Source organism: Hylobates moloch, unplaced genomic scaffold (assembly GCF_009828535.3).
Source record: "Hylobates moloch isolate HMO894 unplaced genomic scaffold, HMol_V3 SCAFFOLD_3, whole genome shotgun sequence".
Lineage (NCBI taxonomy): Eukaryota > Metazoa > Chordata > Mammalia > Primates > Hylobatidae > Hylobates > Hylobates moloch.
Genome location: NW_026652278.1, coordinates 136,902,158 through 136,921,999, shown reverse-complemented (window position 1 = coordinate 136,921,999; position 19,842 = coordinate 136,902,158). Strand labels below are relative to the sequence as shown.

Here is a 19,842-nt window from a genome sequence, read left to right as displayed (position 1 = left end):
AGGATAAAGTTGGCATCCAGGGTAGAAAATTATTTTGAATGTTGTTTCCCTCGGTGATTGTCTCCCTTTCAATTCAATTTCTTCTGAGCAGCTCAGTGATAATAGAGCTCCACTCCTCACATCAGCAGGAATCCGCACTTTTGAAGAGAGCATGTGAAGACACAGTGCTAGCCCATTGCCACTACTTAGCAAGACCCAGGAGACTACTGCCAGCACATAGCACAGCAGCCTCTGCTCACTTCACCTAGAAAGCTAGGTGAAGGTTATTCCCAAATGTACCTGTGGTGTTGACCAGCCCCCCACTCTTTTACTTCTTCGACCTGCAAGTGTCGCTGCTGGCTGGCGACATTAGCCGCCAGCATCACCACGTCCCATCTGGACTGCTGCACTGGCCACACGCCTTGTCTTCTGCAAGTCCCCCAGGCCACACTGCCTGCTGCAGCCACATGGAGCTTTCTGAAACTGAAGTCCAGTTCCCTGACCCCCTTACTTAAGACACTGCAGTGCCCTCACTACTGTTGGGACAAAGCCATGATCACTGCACACAGGGTCCAGACTCATTTCCCTCCACCATGGGCCTTCCTCCAGCTCTGCAGCCTGGCTGTGCTTTCTCACAGTGCTGGAGCCCCCTTCCCCAACTCCTTAAAACCCTAAAGACCCTACTGTCCATTCCGCCCATGGTGGCTTTTGCAGGAAGGCCCTTCCTGGGCTCCCGGGCCAGGCCAGGCCCGGCCCCGTGGTCACACTGTGTCCCCTCCTCCACGGCCTTAGCCACCCTTGCAGGTTATGAGATGTTTGGTAGAAAGCAACATATCTGCCCCTTTGCTTCTCCCCACTTCCTGCCTCCTACTAGCCTATAGCCAGTGTTCACTTTTTAAGCCTATTTAAATCATTCTGTGTTTAAGATACAAAGAAAAACCATGGCATACAAAGTTGTGTTAAATCTAGCCTAACACAGTCGTGTAAAACTATATTATCTATCAATGTATGTTTTACTTTAAAGAAAGTGTCTTCCATTTTCATCTTAACATTCCCTTTTTAAAATTGAATAATAGCAACCATAGCCTTGCGGCATGTTTAGCAAAGCAGCACTAGTCCTGGGAGTCCCAGGCTTGGCCTGTTGTTCTGCTCCAGATCTGCTGTTTTGCCCAGGGGAGTGGTGGGGGGTTTTGATCCCTCCTGGCTGCATTTCCCTGCCTTCCGGGAAGGTTCAGCCAATCAGAGGCACTGGTGAGAGGTAGGGGTGGGGCTTAAGGTAGAGCCTGGGTATTCTCCCACTCCCTCTCTGTCTCCCACGGCAGCTGCATCTCCTCTAGTGCTCTGGCTCCCATGACCTGGGCTCCATTTATCTCCGCCTTTAGTCCCTCCAGCCTCAGGGTGGCAATGGCTTCCTGCCCTTCCTATCTCTGGGCTGTGTTACTACCCTCTGGAACTTCCACTATCTGGGTACCCAGTTCCTATGGTTGAATTTCCTCTGTTGTAAATAAATAGGGCTTTCCATTTTCTAGGTTGGACACTGATGGATACTCCAGTATTCTCGTATGTGATCGCAGTACTTATTCACATTTTATTTTAGAGGCCTGGAAGATGGACCCTGTGACCGAGTTAGAATTCTCTAATTAAAAACATTCAATCCTTTGTGTTCACTGTGGTCATGGTTTTAGGGGGAACCCTGGCAGGATGTCTGGTGACCCTAGTTCTAGTTCTTGCTGAGTCACTAGGGGAGCTTAAGATCATTCAGGTCAGGGCCTTTCTTTCATGTTAAATGAGGGAGCTCCCTGGGGTCCCTTCTGGCAGCCCCGTTTTCTGGTTTTCTGACTTTAACTCCTTCAGAACCAACACAATTTCAAGTTGCAGTTTTCGTTTCTGTGGGGACCAGTGACATGTTTCCTTCAGTGTATTGGTCCCTGGCCCCAGCCATCTGTCTTGATGTGTGCAGTGGGTCCCTGAGGGATCAGGTGACAGAATATGGGTGAGCCAGGGCAATTCCATCTCTACCCGGAAAACCACAGACAGGCCCTTTCTCATTCTGACCCAGGCAGGGCACAACACACATACAGAAAGAATAGAGCAAGAGGAAAATGTACTGCTCAGCTGTCCTCCTCTACGGGTTTAACAGTGTTTCAAAGATGATGTTTCATATATTCCCCCCAAATATAAAACCCATCGGCAGAAGGTACAGCTGGCACTTGTCTGATGTAATGACTTTTCTTTTTCTCCATTTGAAGCACGATCTTCTTATATTCACTAAACACCATTGCAAACAACAACACCTTATCCAATATTGCGTATGTTTGTATTTGGGGCCAGGTACTCTGGGTGTCTTAAATAACTTTAATTTACTAAACCTCACTCCCCCTCCCCCACCCCAGCCCTTTCTTTTCAGAAGACACATTTAGACAATCACCATTCACCTCCAATTCAAAAGAACTGCTGCCCAGTGACTCTGTGCTGCACGGAAGAATATCAGCTCCAGGTATGGAAACATTGTTGGCTTTGCTTCTACTGTTGATTGCTTAAGAATTACTTTTCTGAAATGTGTGAATTTTCAGATGCTTTCAGCTTACGGATGTAGTTATTCATACAAGGTTGGGTTTTAGAAAAGAAGGAGAAACTCAATTTAAGCTACAAAAGTTTATTAAAATAAAATGTTTACAGTAATAAGCCTCTTCTTCTTTGCTTTAAGAGCTTATTGTTCTTTACCTGCTGATATTTCACCCACATAATGAATTTCTTTTTCTTTAAAATAATGAAGTATAACCTGAAAATAATTTGCTTTACACATTGTATTTCAGGCCGGCAGCCAGGAATATAGGGGAGGGCAGTGGCGAGAGCACTAGTCCCCAGTAGGCCAGGTCATGACCCCAGGGGGTGTGGGCCACCACAAAGACCACCTCAGTTTGCATGGAAACAAGACAGCTCATTGAGAAAAACTTGCCACCCAGATTTTGTCTCTCTTCTTGGCCATAGTATCTACATATATCCATCCAGTGCTCCGTTTTGCCATCTCAGCCATCAGTACATCATTTTATATCCGTTCTTCCTTTTTTCGTTTCTCCTTTCCCGGGTAGAAGGAAGGATGTCCTTGCTGTTCCTTATCCACAGCAAGGCCATCCTGGAAGGCTTATGTGTGTGTTCTCGGAGTTACTGGGAAATGAGAACATCTGAGAATCGCTGCACTCTAGTTCATACTCCCAACCCATACCCACCCTGCCCACCACCAATCTAGCAGCCAGGAAACTTCTGCCAGTTGCTACCTTCCCTCCTAGCTGTGGAGAGGATCTCAGCAGCACTAGGTGGCCTCCACCCGCATTCATTTGTCCAGGAGACCGTGGCCACCTGTGTGCAGGGCAGGACTCACAGCAGGGTTGTTGGCCCCGCAGCCTCTTCAAGAATAAAATCCAAGTCTCCTCCACATACTCAAGGAGCCCTATTTCACAGGGCACTGGAGAACTGATTAATTTGCAATGCAGAAAGAATTCAGTAACATCTGAAATATTGGCCTCGGGTATCACAGGTCATTGGAAATGGTTTGTGACAAACTGGGGTGGAGGGTGGGGGTGGGGAAGGCAACTCTTTGTCATTCTTGAGTCTCATAAGGGTAGTTCCATTTCTTCTTGTCTCCCCACATTCAGCCAAAGAATCCAGATACCTGCATGCTTTTTAGCTTTGCAGGCAGGGCTTTTCTATTCAAACACCAGAAATAACGTGCTTACACAAAAACACATTACATAATGGCTGGTTCTAGAGGTGGAAAGAAATTTTGCCTAGTTTATGTCTTCATACTCAAACAGGGGTTCTTGGAACTACCGTTTACTTCCCACAGTGTCATTTTGAATAGCCATCTCCCTGGTCCCAAAATTATTGCCCTGCTGTTAAGTTGATGGATTGTGACTTTCTAATGTCAAAATAACTGCCTAGGAATTGCCTGTCAGAATGCTGTGACCCATATGGCCAGCATCCCATGATATATATACAAACTTTGCACTGCTGGCTTTATGTTTGGCTTGGCAGTATTTAAAGCAGGGTTTATTGGTCAAGTTAAAACTTGACCTAAAGAGTGATTGCAGTATATGCTTAACTGTGCATAGGGAGGTTTTCTGTGATTTGCTTGATAAACTTATGTTAAATATTAGATGAACTCACACTTTAAAAGCTTAACTCTTATTTGGGGGAGAAGGTCAGCATAACTCAGATTTTTAAAATGTAAACCCGCCCTGCTGAAAGATAATCAATCTACCCTACTTCACCAAAGCCTTTCTTTAGGTAGAGAAAAGCAAAATGACTACATTTACATTTTGTTAAAATAAGCAGCTAAAAAAAAAAGACTTTTTTTGTTTTAATAAGCAAGGTGAAAATGCTTTGGGAATGGAGTTAAAATTAGAAAAAAATTTTAAATGATAGGGACAACCTTGTGGTCATGAAGTTCTCATAATCGGAAGACACTTTTGTAAGGAAGGCCTCAATAATTTGGACTAATTGTGGAGAAGAACAGTCTGAATTAATCAAAGTTAGCAGTGTGGAGACTTTCAAAGAAAACTTAACTTCTTTCAAGTCTGGACAGTGATAAATGGCCATGGATAAATATACCTACTATACATTCTCAGTCTCTTAATCACAATTCTGAAATCCAAAAAACCCCACCAACCAAAATTTTTTTGTATAAATATTTTGTGGCAAAACCTAATGGGAGGCTATTTATTTATTGTCTTTATTTATTACAACAAGAGGTGAAATTTATACATTTTGTTGCAGAACTATCAATGTACTTGACTATGAAGTGTTGCTTCAGGCCCACTGGGATGTTACATAAAATATGTTTTATGCACCATATTGTGGTCCTAAAATGAGAAAGAAGTATGAATCCCAAATTACATCTGGCCCCATGGGGTTCAGATAAATATTATGAATCTACATTTATTTTAGTAATCTGCTAAATGCAGTGCTGGGAGCAAGGACACTGAAGCTACAGTTGAGGATATTAAAGTTCTGGAGTGTAAGAGTCATGGGTTCTTATAGAACATTTCATCTGGGATAATAAGATTGGAGTGTGAAAGGAAAAAATGAAATTTTTGAAAGACCAATCTGGCAGCAGATTACTGAATCATTGGAGAGGATTGGGGGCAAATGACAGGAGCCTAGCCGGGATCCTCTAGTTCCAGGGCAGCTTTATTAATGAGGGCCTGAGTTAGAGAGAAAAAGAGGAGTGGGGTAGGAAAAGCAGACAGAGGATGAGTTGGCTGGTTGGAGACTGGTTAGCTTTGCTAATAAGCACATTGAATTAGGAAATGATAGTGGCTGTGCAGAAATAGGGAAGCCAGAAAGGAGACAGCTGGCTTTAGTGACTAGGTAGAAAATAATTTGTTGTTAGTGTACAAATGAAAGCCTCAGAATCTTTAGAAATCTTCTCTCCGGTAGTTTAAACACTACTATTAAAAAACTTTCTACCCTTTATTTACTTAGCAAACCTCTTCTTTCAGCAGATAATGCAAAAATAAATGTCAGCCCAGAGAATTCTCTCAGATTCCCAATTAGTAGAGACCATAATTAATGAGATATAATGTGCCTAGTTCCATTTCCCTTGCAAATGCTGAAAATACATAGCATTATTTCAACAATATATACAACATTGGTATATAGTTATGTACCTTCTACCAGTAGGAAGAAAAGTCCAGAAGCCTTCAGATTAAGACCACAGGGTAAGGAGGTGCCAGAAGAGAATATCATTTAGGGTGTAACAGCTGCTGGGCCAAGGGGATCCATGGTAGCTTCAGTGTGTTGTGCTTGTGTTTCAGGCCTGTTGGAGAAGGAAGCCAGCAGTGAGGGGGATTGCAAAGTAGGGAGAGGTTGGTAGAACTGTGGACTGTGAAGAGATCGAGAATAGCACAGTTAACTAGGCATTTGCCTTCGGCAGATGGCATCTGAAACTCACAGCTGCCACCGTCCCAGAGAAACAGAATAAACACAGAGCTTCACGGTGTCCTGGCTGCGGTTGTTGCCAGTATTTCTAGACTGACTTTCCTGAGAACTAAAGAATGCTCGTGTTAGCCAAGACCTAACATTTTCACTTGCTGCGAATGTCTTAGGCAGAGGTAGCATCAGGAATCTTTAATAAAATGATGAGTTAAAAACTGCTGTCACCTTCTGCGGGAGGGATGTGGGGACAAAATATCCTTAGAGCCATAAATAGATTACTGAATGTACCCTGGGTGGTGATGTTGCTGCTGGTGACTTTACAAAAGAAATAAAAGAGCTTTCCTATCATGGGGGAGATAGAAATTACAGACTACGTGTAATTTAATGTACTTTATTTAATTTATAGTTGTCTCACTTTGTGCAAGATTTACATCAATAGAAGAAAGATTCCGAGGTCAGGTGATTTTCAGGGCACGTGGGTGATTCTGTATTAAAAGCAGACCCATTGCCATTGTACCTGCAGCTGTCCCTGTTTCCCATCATCTTGCTGTAAGCAAAGGCTGTTAAGAATTTATATCCTAGTACTGCTTTTAAACAATGTGGAGCTTCCATTCTGTGTTATTATGATTTTGAAGTCACAGTATGTTTGCTCTGTATTAAGCCAAAAAACAAAAACACAACCAGGGCGGGTGTGAAGGAAAATGTGGGTCTCCATGGAATTCTCTCCGAGTGTTTGGAGTCCCCGATGCTTCCGTGTGTTATTTCAGATGCAGCCTGGAGTGAGATGATGTAAAGCACATTTGCAATTATATTCTTCAATCCCTTCCCTCATTATTTCCTAACTTGCATTTAAAAAAAAAAAACTCATTTTGTTGGTGTTATTTATAATGTACAAACAAGAAAAGATGAACATCAGCACCCCTCACAAAAACAAGCATTTTTTGGTAGGCAGGGGGAAGTTTTAGTTTCTTTCAGGACCTGCTATGCCAGTCAGAATTTGATGTTCAATCAAAATCCTGGTTTGGAATTATCTGCCTTGTCCCCAGTCTTGTTCTTGATCCATTTTCCCCTCTCTGGTCTGCCTATCAATCTAATATACTGTGTCATATACTTTCCTGAAATCTGAATAAATGATGCCTTGCATTAGAGTGCCACCTGCAACTAGCTCTCAGCCTGACACACTCCTGGTCAGATGTGAATGACCTCCTTAAGACAGTTGGCTTAAAAAGATATGTCTCAATGTGTGCATGTCACCTTCCTTTGTGTTAAGACTTCTCAACTCACGCCTCGAGAGAGAGACACAGGTATAAAGCTATCTTGGATTATATTATAGCAAACTATTTTCTTCAATCCATTCTCAAACACAGCAGATTCTTTTTCAATTTAGACAAAGTCATAGATAAACAATAGAACATTGGATGTTGGTGTGTATCGTTTTGTAACTTGAGCTCCTTTGTGATGAGACAGATTCATTTCGTACAGAGAAAGAAGCTAGCAGTTTTCAAGGATCTATTAAATTGTCAGGCACAGGACATATGTCATCTCATTGTTAATTCTGGAAACAACTCATTGAGACATAAGAATTATCCACAATTTACAAATTACTACCTGGAGGTGTAGAGAGATTTAATAACTTGTTCGAAGTCATACAGTTGAGGGGCAGCACAGGAATTCAGACCCAGAACTGCACAGCACATTTTCTCTCTTTCTGCCCTATCTTGCTGCCTGCTAAGTCAGATAATGTGTCACCAGACACTGATCAAAAGGAGTACACCTCCCAGTATTGCCCACATTTACCGTAGCTGTTGGCATTTTAAGTATTACTGATGCACCATCTTCTTTTAGCTAGAAATAAAAATTAGTCCTTTAAGTAAGATACTTGAAATAATTTATGAGAAGTACTTACTGTTGATTAACAGAATTCTAATTGTATTCTCTTCTGTTTCTATCTTTCCTCTCTTCCTTTAATGCTTTGATATCTGGTAATATCATAGTCACTTGGAACATTTCTTTCAGTTAGGATGTCAGTAGTTTTTAATGGATCATCTGGTTCATAGAAATGGTTTTATGAAGCTGTGTTAAAACTCTCAGTTAGATAAAATATGTAATGCTGAGTTTAGTGATGATCTGGTCAGCAGCATAAAAGAAACATTTCTAGACTGGGGATCAGGAGAACTTGGGTTTGGTCCTAGCCCAGTTTCCTATAGAAAGAGATGAGAAGGTCTACAAGCTCCTTGCACATCCCCTGTATTAAAAGTTCTGTCATCTTGATATGGTTTAGCTCTGTGTGCCCATCCAAATCTCATCTTGAATTGTAATCCCCATGTGTTTGGATCATGGTGATGGTTTCTCCCATGCTGTTCTCGTGATAGTGAGTTCTCACGAGAGCTAATGGTTTTAAGTGTTCGGCAGTTCCTCCTTCATTCACTCACTCGTCTGCCTCCATATAAGATGTGCCTGCTTCCCTTTCTGCCATGATTCTGCTTCTTGAGGCCTCCCCAGCCATGCAGAGATGTGAGTCACTTAAACCTCTTTTCTTTGTAAATTACCCAGTCTCTGGTAGTATTTTTATAGCAGTGTGAAAATAGACTAATACACATCTGTTATGGCACTGTAACTTTAGCCCAGACTCCTTCATTTTCTTTCTAGGGCCAAAACTATATGCTAGCACGGGAGAAAATCAGTATAGTCTAGGGGCTTTACTACTAAAATTCTCCCACCTACAGTGAAAGTTGGGAAAGGGAAAAGTCACCATAAGTAGTTCTTGAAAGACACAGTACTGGGGAGAGGTAGTGACTGGGATGGGGATGAGAAGGGCTTTTAGGAAGCTGGGGCGTTCTATTTCTTTATCTGATTACTCATCGTGTACATAGGTAATTTTGTGAAAATTCATCAAGCTGCATACTTATGATAGTATTTCTGCATTTGTCAAGACTAATTGGCTTATTTACAAATAGGTAGGTCTAGATGCCAAGTGGACACCTTCAGGCTGTTAATAGGAGGGCACATTTGCTTCAGACTATGACAGTGATAATGATGACAACAGTTTTTCGATTATGCCACTTCTAGTTTGCAGGCACATTTCTATTTGTAACACAAACTAGTTGCCCTAAACTAATGACATGTAGGTTGATATATCTTCTTCCTGTTGCATTTCAAATGCAAAAACTATTCCACACTGCTGATGGCACTTCTTTGATGTACTTGCAGGAAATAAGCTATAGTCTGTGCAGCTGTTTACTAGAGGGAGAAAGTTTCGTAGTTGTGGATTTTCTTGATCCAGACAATGTTATTTGAGGCTGAGGATTGTGTGCTCCTTGTTAGCCCCATCTGTCCCCCACCAGCCTAGTCTGGTCTTAGAGTATAGGTGGATTTCAAAGGGGAGCTGTTGACTCTATTAGAAACTAGTTGTAGAGAAAGATCTTTCATTAGGCACTGTCAGCTATGTGTCTGAGTTAACTCTTCTCAGTAATTAACTAATTAAATTAAGTTGTTAGCCCCTATAGACCAGCATTTATAGGTTCACACACTAAAGTACAGGCATACTTTTTTAAAGGGTGGTAACCTTTCTAAAGGAGAAATGTGTATCCTGTTTAGATGCCTTACCTGAAGAATCTGTAGAAAGCCACAAAGGTAAAGAAAAAAACTGTGATTGTGTGGCCACGCCCCTTTATCTCTGCCCATATGGTTTGAGTCTGCCCAGATGGGTTGAGTCACTTGTTATTAAAAATAATTATCAACACTTTTCATGTTTGTGCTTTGTGGGAAATGGTAACATCCGAAAGCCCTTATAAAACCCAGATCCAAGTCAAGTGTGGTGGCACACACCTATAATCCCAGCTATTCAGGAGGCTGGGGTGGGAGGATCACTTGAGCCCAGGAGTTTGAGATCAGCCTGGACAGCATAGCAAGACCCCATCTCAACAAAATTCAAATTCCATTTGAGGACTTTGTTTCTCAAGCGTAGGTTATCCCCAGGGCTGTGGCCACTTTGGCCTTGGCCTGGTTTCTTCCTCTGAACAGAGCAAATTTATCAAATTTATATGTGCTCACATAATATTCCAAACACCCTTTATAAGGCCTCAGCAGTGCCTGTGGTTGCTTTTTTACTTTTGCAAAGACTATTTAGATGCCTCGAGAATGAATAGTGCCATAAAAGGCCAAATTCTTGAGTATGTGTAATGGATGATGGAGAGTATTTGTTTGAAAATTGCAGTGCAGTGACCCTGGCTTCAGTTTGGGACTGGCTAATTCAATCTACAAGGCCTTTTCTGTGTATACAATATGTTCTTCCATTCCTTTGCTATCAAAAATACATATTCTCATTTCATGCAATTTCTTCTTTGTGTTTATTTCTTTTCAGGGCAGCAACTGCCCTCTGGTAACCAGGATAGAAAAAAAGAAAAGTAATTCCACTTATAAACTAGACCATCTATTTTCATTCAAACAAATCTATTCTGTATTATCTTACCTAGGCCAAATGAGTGCCTCTCTGTGGTAAGGAAGACACTCCCACATCACACCATGGCTCTCTCCTGATGTAGTGATAGGAATGATGGTCCAGGACTTCATTTTTCATTTTCTGCTATTCTCCCTCATTCATTGTGTCTCTTAGCAAGATACTTAGCTTTTCCGTTCTCACTTTATCATTCAGAAAGAAAAGATGTTCACTAGAAATGCAAAAGTGTGGCCAGTCTTTGCATTTGCATGATATAAGGTTTACCACGCCATCCCCAGAAGTTCCATTCAGACATCCCACATCAAGGTCCCTGGAGCTCTTTCAGTCCAAAGGGCTTCAAACTGAAGATGTCATTTCTCCTGCCTCCCACTTTCTTCATACCACTCCTCCAAAAACATCAATCAATGAATTAAAACCCTCCTCTACTATTTTTCTGTCTTAATAGATAGCATCATAATCATCACCCACCATGGCACACACCATAAGTTTGGACACCATTTGTTTGGATTCCCCCAGAAGCAGATTGTGAGACAAATTTGGGTGCAATTTTAGGGTTTTGTTTTGTTTTGTTTCCAAGGCAGAGTCTTGCTCTGTCACCCAGGCTGGAGTGCAGTGGCACAATCTCAGCTGACTGCATCCTCCACCTCCCGGGTTCAAGGAATTCTCCTGCCTCAGCCTCCTGAGTAGCTGGGATTACAGGCACATGCCACAACACCCAGCAAATTTTTTTTTTTTTTTGTATTTTTAGTAGAGACAGGGTTTCACCATGTTGGCCAAGCTGGTCTTGAACTCCTGTCTTCAGGTGATTGCCCGCCTCGGCTTCCCCAAGTGCTGGGATTACAGGTGCGAGCCACTGCGCCCGGCCTAGTTTTTGTTTGTTTGTTTGTTTTTTAGGAGGTGAGACCAGGAAACACTGGTAGCAAGATGGAAAAATGAGCCAAGCAAAAGAAACCAGCCAAACAGCTTACCAATGTGGCCAAATGGAGATTAATTTCCCTGGGGACCTCTGGGACACAATGTAGGATACACACTTAAGAGTTTCCTACCTCAAGAGTGAGACAGCTGGGATATGTATGCAGCCAGTCATCAGTTAAAGCTGCTCCCAGGAGAATTAGTTCCCCAATCTCTGGTCTACCATACAAGTGGGCCAACCAGGTTTCAGTGGCCAGAGAAAGCCCATAGGAAATACATGCAGGCACTGGTGGTGGGAAGTAAGGCATTGAAGCCGTGAAGGAAAAGTGATACAGGTTGAGTATCCCTTATCCAAAGTGTTTGGGATCAGAAAAATATTTCAGATTTTAGATTTTTTATATCTAGACAGATAGTTTTCATGATACTTACTGGATGAGCATCCCAAATTCAAAAATCTGAGAGCATTTCCTTTGAGCGTGATGCTGGTGCTCAAAAAGCTTTGAATTCTGAGCATTTCAGATTTGGGGTTTCCGGATTTGGGAGGCTCAACCTGTAACTGGGGAGGGACATGAGGAACAACACTATCTGCTGCACCATCTTTCATTATTACCTCTTCTTCACCCTCCACTTCCATTTAGTTACCATGTCCATCTACATCAATCCCTCCTCCTAGATCTCTCCTAACCCTAACTGTAGTAACTTTTATTCTAGTCTTCATCACTAGTTCTCTGGATTACAGTGGCCTCTGGCTGGTCTTCCTGTCTCCAGTGTCACCCCCTCAAATCCCTGCTCTCCATCCTGCAGTCCAACTGTCTTTCTAGACTGCAGATCTCATCAGGCCGCTGCCGGCCAGGGGGGCTTCCCGTTGTCATCAGGATAAAATCTAAACTTTGACTGATGCACATGCACTCATAAGACTGATTATAATACGGGTCTGTTTTTGCCACAGGTTAAAATGAATCCATTTGCAAAAATAAAATGTACAATAAAGCCTTTTATAAATAGAATTGGTCTCTACCTAATGCGGTGCTCACACTGCATTAGTCCCCACTCTTCCTCAGGGGATACATTCCCAGACCCCTAGTGGAGGCCTGAAAACACAGATGGTACCAAACCCTAGAAATACTATGTTTTTTCTTATACACACATACCTATGATAAAGTTTAATTTATAAATTAGGCACAGCAAGAGATTAACAATAATAATGAAATAGAACAATTTAATAACAACATACTATAATAAAAGTTATGCGAATGTGGTCCTTCTCTCAAAAGATCTTCTTGCAGTATACTCACTCTTCCTGTGCTGATGTGAGATGATGAAATGTCTACATGATGAGATGAAGTGAGGTGAATGACAACTGCTATGACGTAGTGTGAGGCTGCTACTGACCTGACACTGTGTCAGAAGGAGGATCATCTGCTTTTGGTGATCTTGGATCATGGAGCCATGATAATGTTGATAGATGTCAGGAGCAGAGGATGTCAGTGACTAATGGGCGTTTAATGGAATGCCGGACAAAGGGGTGACTCACGTCCCAGGTAGGACAGAGTGGGATGGCAAGAGATTTCATCAACTTAGAACAACACACAATTTTTTTTAACTTATGAAATGTTTATTTGTGGAATTTTCCATTTAATATTTTCACACCACAGTTGACCATGGGTAATGGAAATCTTAGAAAGCCAAACCACAGAGGAGGGGACGACTGTCCCATGAAGTAACTCTCCTTTTAGAATAAAATGGTTTAGGTCAGGTGTGGTGGCTCACGCCTGTAATCTCAGCACTTTGGGAGGCCGAGGAGGATGGATCACCTGAGGTCAAGAGTTTGAGACCAGCCTGACCGATACAGTGAAACCCCGTCTCTACTAAAAATACAAAAGTTAGCTGGGCGTGTTGGCGTGCGCCTGTAGTCCCAACTACCCAGGAGGCTGAGACAGGAAAATCTCTTGAACTCAGGCGGCAGAGGTTGCAGTGAGCCTAGATCATGCCACTGCACTCCAGCCTGGGCGACAGAGCGAGACACCATCTCAAAAAATAAATAAATAAAAATAAAATGGTTTACCTTGACAGTAGAAAGATTGCAGGGCTATATTCGTTTTTTTCACCTTAGATGCAGAGCTGATTGCCAACCACTAAAGAAACTTTAAGGCATTTCTGGAAGCAGATAGTGGGAGATGGAGGCACAAGAAGACTTTAGATGGTTTGATGTGAAAGTCCAATACTTAATATGAAAACTGAAGACTGATTTTCTCATGTGATAATAAATCTCCCAGTCATAAAAATTCCCTCTGTCATTAGTCTCATATTAAAAAGCTTGGAGTTGGCCGGGTGCAGTGGCTCACACCTGTAATCCCAGCACTTTGGGAGGCCAAGGCAGGCGGATCACCTGAGGTCAGGGTGTCAAGACCAGCCTGACCAACATGGTGAGATCCTGTCTTTACTAAAAAAAAAAAAAAAAAAAAAAAAAAAAAAAAAAAAAAAAATGCAAAAAGCCAGGTGCAGTGGCACACACCTGTAGTCCCAGCCACCCGGGAGGCTGAGGCAGGAGAATCGCTTGAACCCAGGAGGTGGAGGTTACAGTGAGCTCAGACTGTGCCACTGCACTCCAGCCTGGGTGACAGAGTGAGAGTCCATCTCAAAAAAAAAAAAAAAAAAAGCTTGGAGTTACTTCAAGTAGAATTTTTTTCTCATCTCTGAGCTAACAGATGTTTTAAAGAATCTTTTTTATCAAATGAGCTTCTTTTCAAATATAAATTATTTTAGTGATGGCCAGTTTTATATTTTGATCCCAATAAGGCAAAAGTTCACATTGGAGTCTCTCATCAATACTTATGGTAAACTGTGTATGAGACAGATTTAAATTCAGGCTTAAATCACTAAGGAATTTGGGCAGCCCATGAAAAGGATATATCTGTATTTCTTTTAAATGATTAAAAGATTGTGCGTGGTTTTTCCCTCTTGCTTGGGAAACATGTCCCACAAATCTCCTGGCACTTCCAAGGTCTTGCACATGAAGAGAGAAACAACGTTCTACAGCTGTCAAGCTGCACACCTCCCTAGTCGTAGACCTCCTCACCCCTACAAGAAACAACAGAGACGGACCTTACCTTTGGAAATCACCACATGTACACAACCATTTCTGTCCTTAGGTTCCTACACTCTCAAGTGCTTTTGCATTCCATCTCCTCCCAGTCTCCTTCTCTGTGTCTACTGTGAGCCATGGTTAGGCTTACATAATGTAATATTTACATGAAATACTCTATTAAAAATATAAACCAGAAATGAGGGGCCAGGCGCAGTGGCTCGCCTATAATCCTAGCACTTTGGGAGGCGAGGCAGGCCAAACATTTGAGGCCAGGAGTTTGAGACTAGCCTGACCAACATGGTGAAACCCCATCTCTACAAAACAAACAAACAAAAATTAGCCAGGCATGGTGGTGCATGCCTGTAATCCCAGCTACTCAGGAGGCTGAGGTACGAGAATCACTTGAACCCAAGAGGCGGAGGTTGCAGCAAGCCAGGATTGCGCCACTGCACTCCAGCCTGGGCAACAGAGTGAAACCCTAATTCAAAAAAAAAAAAAAAAAAAAAAAAGGAAATGAGTTCTCTTGGTTGCAGAGAAGTGTAACACTCCATGTTAGTTTGTGAGCTGGACGTCAGTGTCTCATTCTAGGAATTTAATCTACAAATAGACTTGAGCAAGTAAATTTAAGGGATATGGACAAAAATACACTTTGCAGCATAAAGACCTGAAAACAAACTAAATGCACATAGGTAGGAAACCATTTTCAATAAGCCATGAATATTCAGTGGGAAACTCCACAGCCATTAAAAAAGAATGAAAGAGATCTGTAGGAATCTCTTTGAAAAAATGCCTAAGACATATTGTTAGATAAAAAAAGGAAACACTGGCTGCTGACAACATGCGTGACATGATCCCATTTATGTTTTAAAAAAGAGGCAGTACATTTATGTGTACATAATAGCTTGTGTATGCATGGATAATTTCTTAAACTGTGACTGGTGATTACCACTGACAAGTGGAAAGGACAGGGATTGGGAGAAGGGGACAGTAATGAGAGGTATTCTTTTATTTTTGAGTTTATATCCTTTGTTCTTTTTTTCATCAATTTACATTACATTTATAATTTCTAAAAGTTAAAAAAGTAAAGTGGGAAACCATTGTGTTCAAGTCACTTTTTTTTTTCTTTTAGAATTGGCCTTTACTCATATAATAATTTGGAGCCATAATGAATAATCTCCAGATCAAGTAAACCGCTAAAAATATAAAGCAATAACTCCTAGCCGTCTTCCTTCAGTAAGCTCCCCTAACCAGAAGCCAGAGTTAAATGAGTTTTTCATACAGTTTGTGAAACTATAAAGTAGGTTACAAATCCACATGAATGGTATGATACCACGATTTATAAAATGGTGGGCATACAGGAAAAAAAGAGCAGAAGGAATAAATCTAGAAATGTTAGCTTTTCCTCAGTTTAGTTGGCATGTCAAGTAATTTATACTTATATTTTATGAATTTCCATTTTTATAAGAAGTATATGTTATTTTCATAATCATGTAATTGCCTGATGGGTCCTTCCTGCCTGCTGCACAGACAAAACCAATTCACTGAGACCCTGTTATTGCAGTAAAGAGTTTAATTAATGCAGGGCAGCCTAGCAGGAGGACTGGAGTTATCACTCAGGTCAGTCTCCCCAGGAACTCAGAGCCCAGGGTTTTTATGGATAATTTGATGGGCAGGGGGCTAGGGAATGGGTGCTGCTGATTGGTTGGAGATGAAATCATAGGGGTATAGAAAATGGTCCTCATGTGCTGAGTCCACCTCTGGATGGGGGCCACAGGACTGGTTGAGTTGAGTCATGGGTCTGGGTGGGGTCAGTCAGTTGCCAGAATGCTGTCTGAAAAACATCTCAAAAGACCAATCTTAGGTGTACAATAGTGATGTTGTCTGTAGAAGCAACTGGGGAAGACACAAATCTTGTGACCTCTGGCCACATGACTCCTGAGCAGTAAGGGATTATAGAAACTACACCTACATTTTAGAATTCAGACCCTTCTCATAATCCTAGTCTTGTGGACTTTTATTAGTTTTCAGTCCCTGAGCCAGGAGGGCATTAGTTTTAGGAAGGGGCTATTGTCATCATTGTTTCAAAGTTAAATTGTAAACTAAATTCTCCCCATGGTTAGCCTGCCCGAGGCCCAGGAAAAAGCAAAGGCAGCCAGTCTGTGAGGCCAGAAGCAAGAATGGAGTCAGCCGTGCTAGACTTCTCTCACTGTCTCATCTTTGCAAAGGTGGTTTCAATCAGAAAACACCAATAAGTTAGTTTCATTTTGAACAAAGGAGAAAATATCTTGTATATTCTCATACTGAATGCTTGACACCAACTCTCTCTGGAAGCTTATCATGAGGATATTCCTGGAGCTTTGGACAAAATTCACTTTGGCAGAACCACATTTAAATATGATGCTAAGCTGCGCACAGTGGCTCACACTTGTAATCCCAATGCTTTGGGAAGCCAAGGCAGGAGGATTGTTTGAGGCCAGGAGTTCAAGACCAGCCTGAGCAATGTAGCAAGACCCCGTCTCTGCAAAAAATTTAAAAATTAGCCATGTATGGTCATGTATACCTGTAGTCCCAGCTACTTGGGAAGCTGAAGCAGGAGGATTGCCTGAGGCCAGGAGTTCAAGGCTGCAGTGAGCTATTAATAAGATCAAGCCACTGCACTCCAGCCGTGGTGTCAGAGAGACACTGCCTCTAAAAACTAAAATTAAAAAACAAACAAATACATAACTGTGACTCCAGAAAAATGGTAGACCTAAAAGCAACTAAAGTAAATGGAGATATTTTCAGATGAAAATGTTGGGAAAAAATCTTGTAAAGGGGTATTTGCAAAGTAGAACTCCTCTTTGAGGTATCAAAGTGCTTCAGACTAAGGAACACTATTTGAATGTTCTGCGTTTATTGGTACCTACTACCTTCATAATTTCCCCATCCTCTGTTGTATGCACTCTACAGAACCTCTTTCCTATCGGGGCTTTCCAGTCAAAATGACTCATCCAGCTGCAGAATCTAGTTTCTCCGCCCTAAGTATCTAGGAATGAGTCACTCAAATGAGTTGCTTCTTTTTTAACTTCAGTGGAATTAGGCTTGAAAGATTCATGATGGGGGAGGGTCCTGGGAAAGGGGCCTGTGCTGAGGTTATCAGGGAAATCAGCTGTATTATAGGAATGGGAAAGAGGCCAGGAAACAGGATAATGAGGGAGTGGGATAGCCTGGAGGTAGAATGATTTATAAAAAAAGATTAGATCCAAATTCTGGCTGTCTTTGTTAGAGTATGGAGGCAGGAATTAATTGGTTATGTGGATTGTAGGTAACCATTTTGTGGCAAGATGACTTAAAAGGTAAGATGACTCATCCTAATTATTTTTTTTTGCTCACTAATTTTCTATGTACTGTATAGGCACTTGCACCCACAGAAAAACAAGGGGAAAGTTTACTCAGGAAAAAAAAAAATGTGTACTCTTGCAAATGCTTTTAACATGTAGGCATGCTTTCGGTATGTGAAAGTTATTTCTGACACTATTTTTGGTCAAATTGTTTTTCATTTTTATGAAAATGTTAATTTTTAAAGCACTCTGGTCTATCTCCCAACTGTTACTTTTATCACTCGAAAATGTGGTATTTTAAAAATATCATCACTGGTGTCATACTAAGACTTGCCATGCCTTTCATAGTAATTAATGTTTTTTGTTTTTTGGGGTTTTTTTTTTGTTTTTTTTTTAAAGCAGCCTGGCACAGTGGCTCACGCCTGTAATCCCAGCACTTTGGGAGGCCGAGGCGGGTGGATCACGAGGTCAGGAGTTCAAGACCAGCCTGGCCAAGATGGTGAAACCCCGTCTCTACTAAAAATACAAAAATTAGCTGGGCATGGTGGTGGGTGCCTGTAATCCCAGCTATTTGGGAGGCTGAGGCAGAGAATTGCTTGAACCCGGGAGGCAGAGGTTGCAGTGAGCTGAGATGGCACCACTGCACTCCAGCCTGGGCGACAGAGCGAGACTCCATCTCAAAAAAAAAAAAAAGCACTGGGACATAAAAAAGAAAAATGAAAGTTATCTTTGGGTGATGATGGGAACTCTGACTGAGGGTTTTAGTTTTGTTTCCCCCTACCACCACCTTGTCTCTCTTCTTCTAGTTTTCTATAATGAGCATGAAACAGTTCTATAAAGAAAAATTAAATGATTAGAGGGAGTAAGATGTTAAGGAACAAAGGTAAGATTCATGGTGCTCTGAGTTAATAGGCTGTAAGCTTAATAATTATGGTTGTACACAGGATAGGTCTTTGTCAGAGACTGCCAAACATCTTGTACAACAATCTTGTGTAAACAACAATGGTCAGGAAAAGACTCCCCAGAAGGTGAAATTCCAACAAATTTTGGCAGAGTCATTTCAGAAACGTTAAAGTTACACATCCTGTAAGTTATTAATAAAGAGCTGTGAAATCCTTGTATGAAATATGACTATGATCACAGTCATTTCCATTTGGAGGTTCACGAAGCTTACTCAAGGAATGATTGAAGTTTGAGGGTGGTTACTTATTTTTAACCTTGCAAGGGAGATTCATGAATTAAATTAATCTTAGGGCACCAGGTGTGATAGAAGAACTGCACGCCATTTTCTCTATCTTGGTTGTTGAAAATAGAGTGTTCAATGGGACAGTCTATTGTTCTGTCTCATTGCATCATCGGTCTCATAAGTATCAGTGACTTAGGTATAATTAATAAAATAATAGCTGCCATTGGAGGGTATTTTCAGTCATTATATCAAAATGTATAATAAGCATTCTAATTTCTGTTATATCTGTTTAATTTCCTAACAAAGGAGTTCAGTTAGAAAAAGGATATCAGTGGCTCCTGACAAACCTGTCCTTAACTTTCTCCTTAAGTTATTTTCATTCTTCTCTGCCAGTGTCAAAGAATACGGAGATGATGCAGAATGAAGATTAAATTAAAAAAAGGATCTGAGTATCATTAAACATTTGATGAGCAGTGTGAGAAGATTGTGAGGTGTGCATATCACTGGGGTGAAAAGAAAGTTCATTCATTTGTGGCCCAGCACAATGGCTCACGCCTGTAATCCCAGCACTTTGGGAGGCCAAGGCAGGAGTATTGCTTGAGCTCAGGAGTTCGAGACCAGCCTGGGCAACATGGTGAAACCCCATCTTTACCAAAAATACAAAAAAAAGTAGCTGGGCATGGTGGTGTGTGCCTGTGGTCCCAGTTATTTGGGAGGCTGAGATGGGAGGATGGTTTGAGCCCAGGAGGCAGAGGTGGCAGTGAGCCCAGATAGCACCATTGCACTCCAGCCTGGGCAACAGACCCAGACCCTATCTAAAAAAAAAAAAAAAAAAGTTCATTTATTCAACATACTTATTGAAGCTTTTGTATGCCAAGTACTTCTTAGGTCCTGGGGAACAGCAGTGAATAAAACAAAGCCCCTGTCCTCATGAAGTGTACACCCTAGAGGGGGAGGCAGA

General features: G+C 41.6%; 1 protein-coding gene across 7 annotated transcripts in view; it reads left to right on the top strand.

Annotated features, from left to right (window-relative positions):
* ZNF827 (zinc finger protein 827) overlaps nucleotides 1-19,842 on the top strand; it is a 176,646-nt gene that overhangs the window by 107,108 nt on the left and 49,696 nt on the right. For all 7 annotated transcript variants that reach the window (XM_058436790.1, XM_032147887.2, XM_058436792.1 and 4 more), the window contains one exon: nucleotides 2,373-2,476. In XM_058436790.1, coding sequence (XP_058292773.1) covers nucleotides 2,373-2,476 — 104 coding nt within the window. The remainder of the gene's footprint in view (nucleotides 1-2,372; nucleotides 2,477-19,842) is intronic.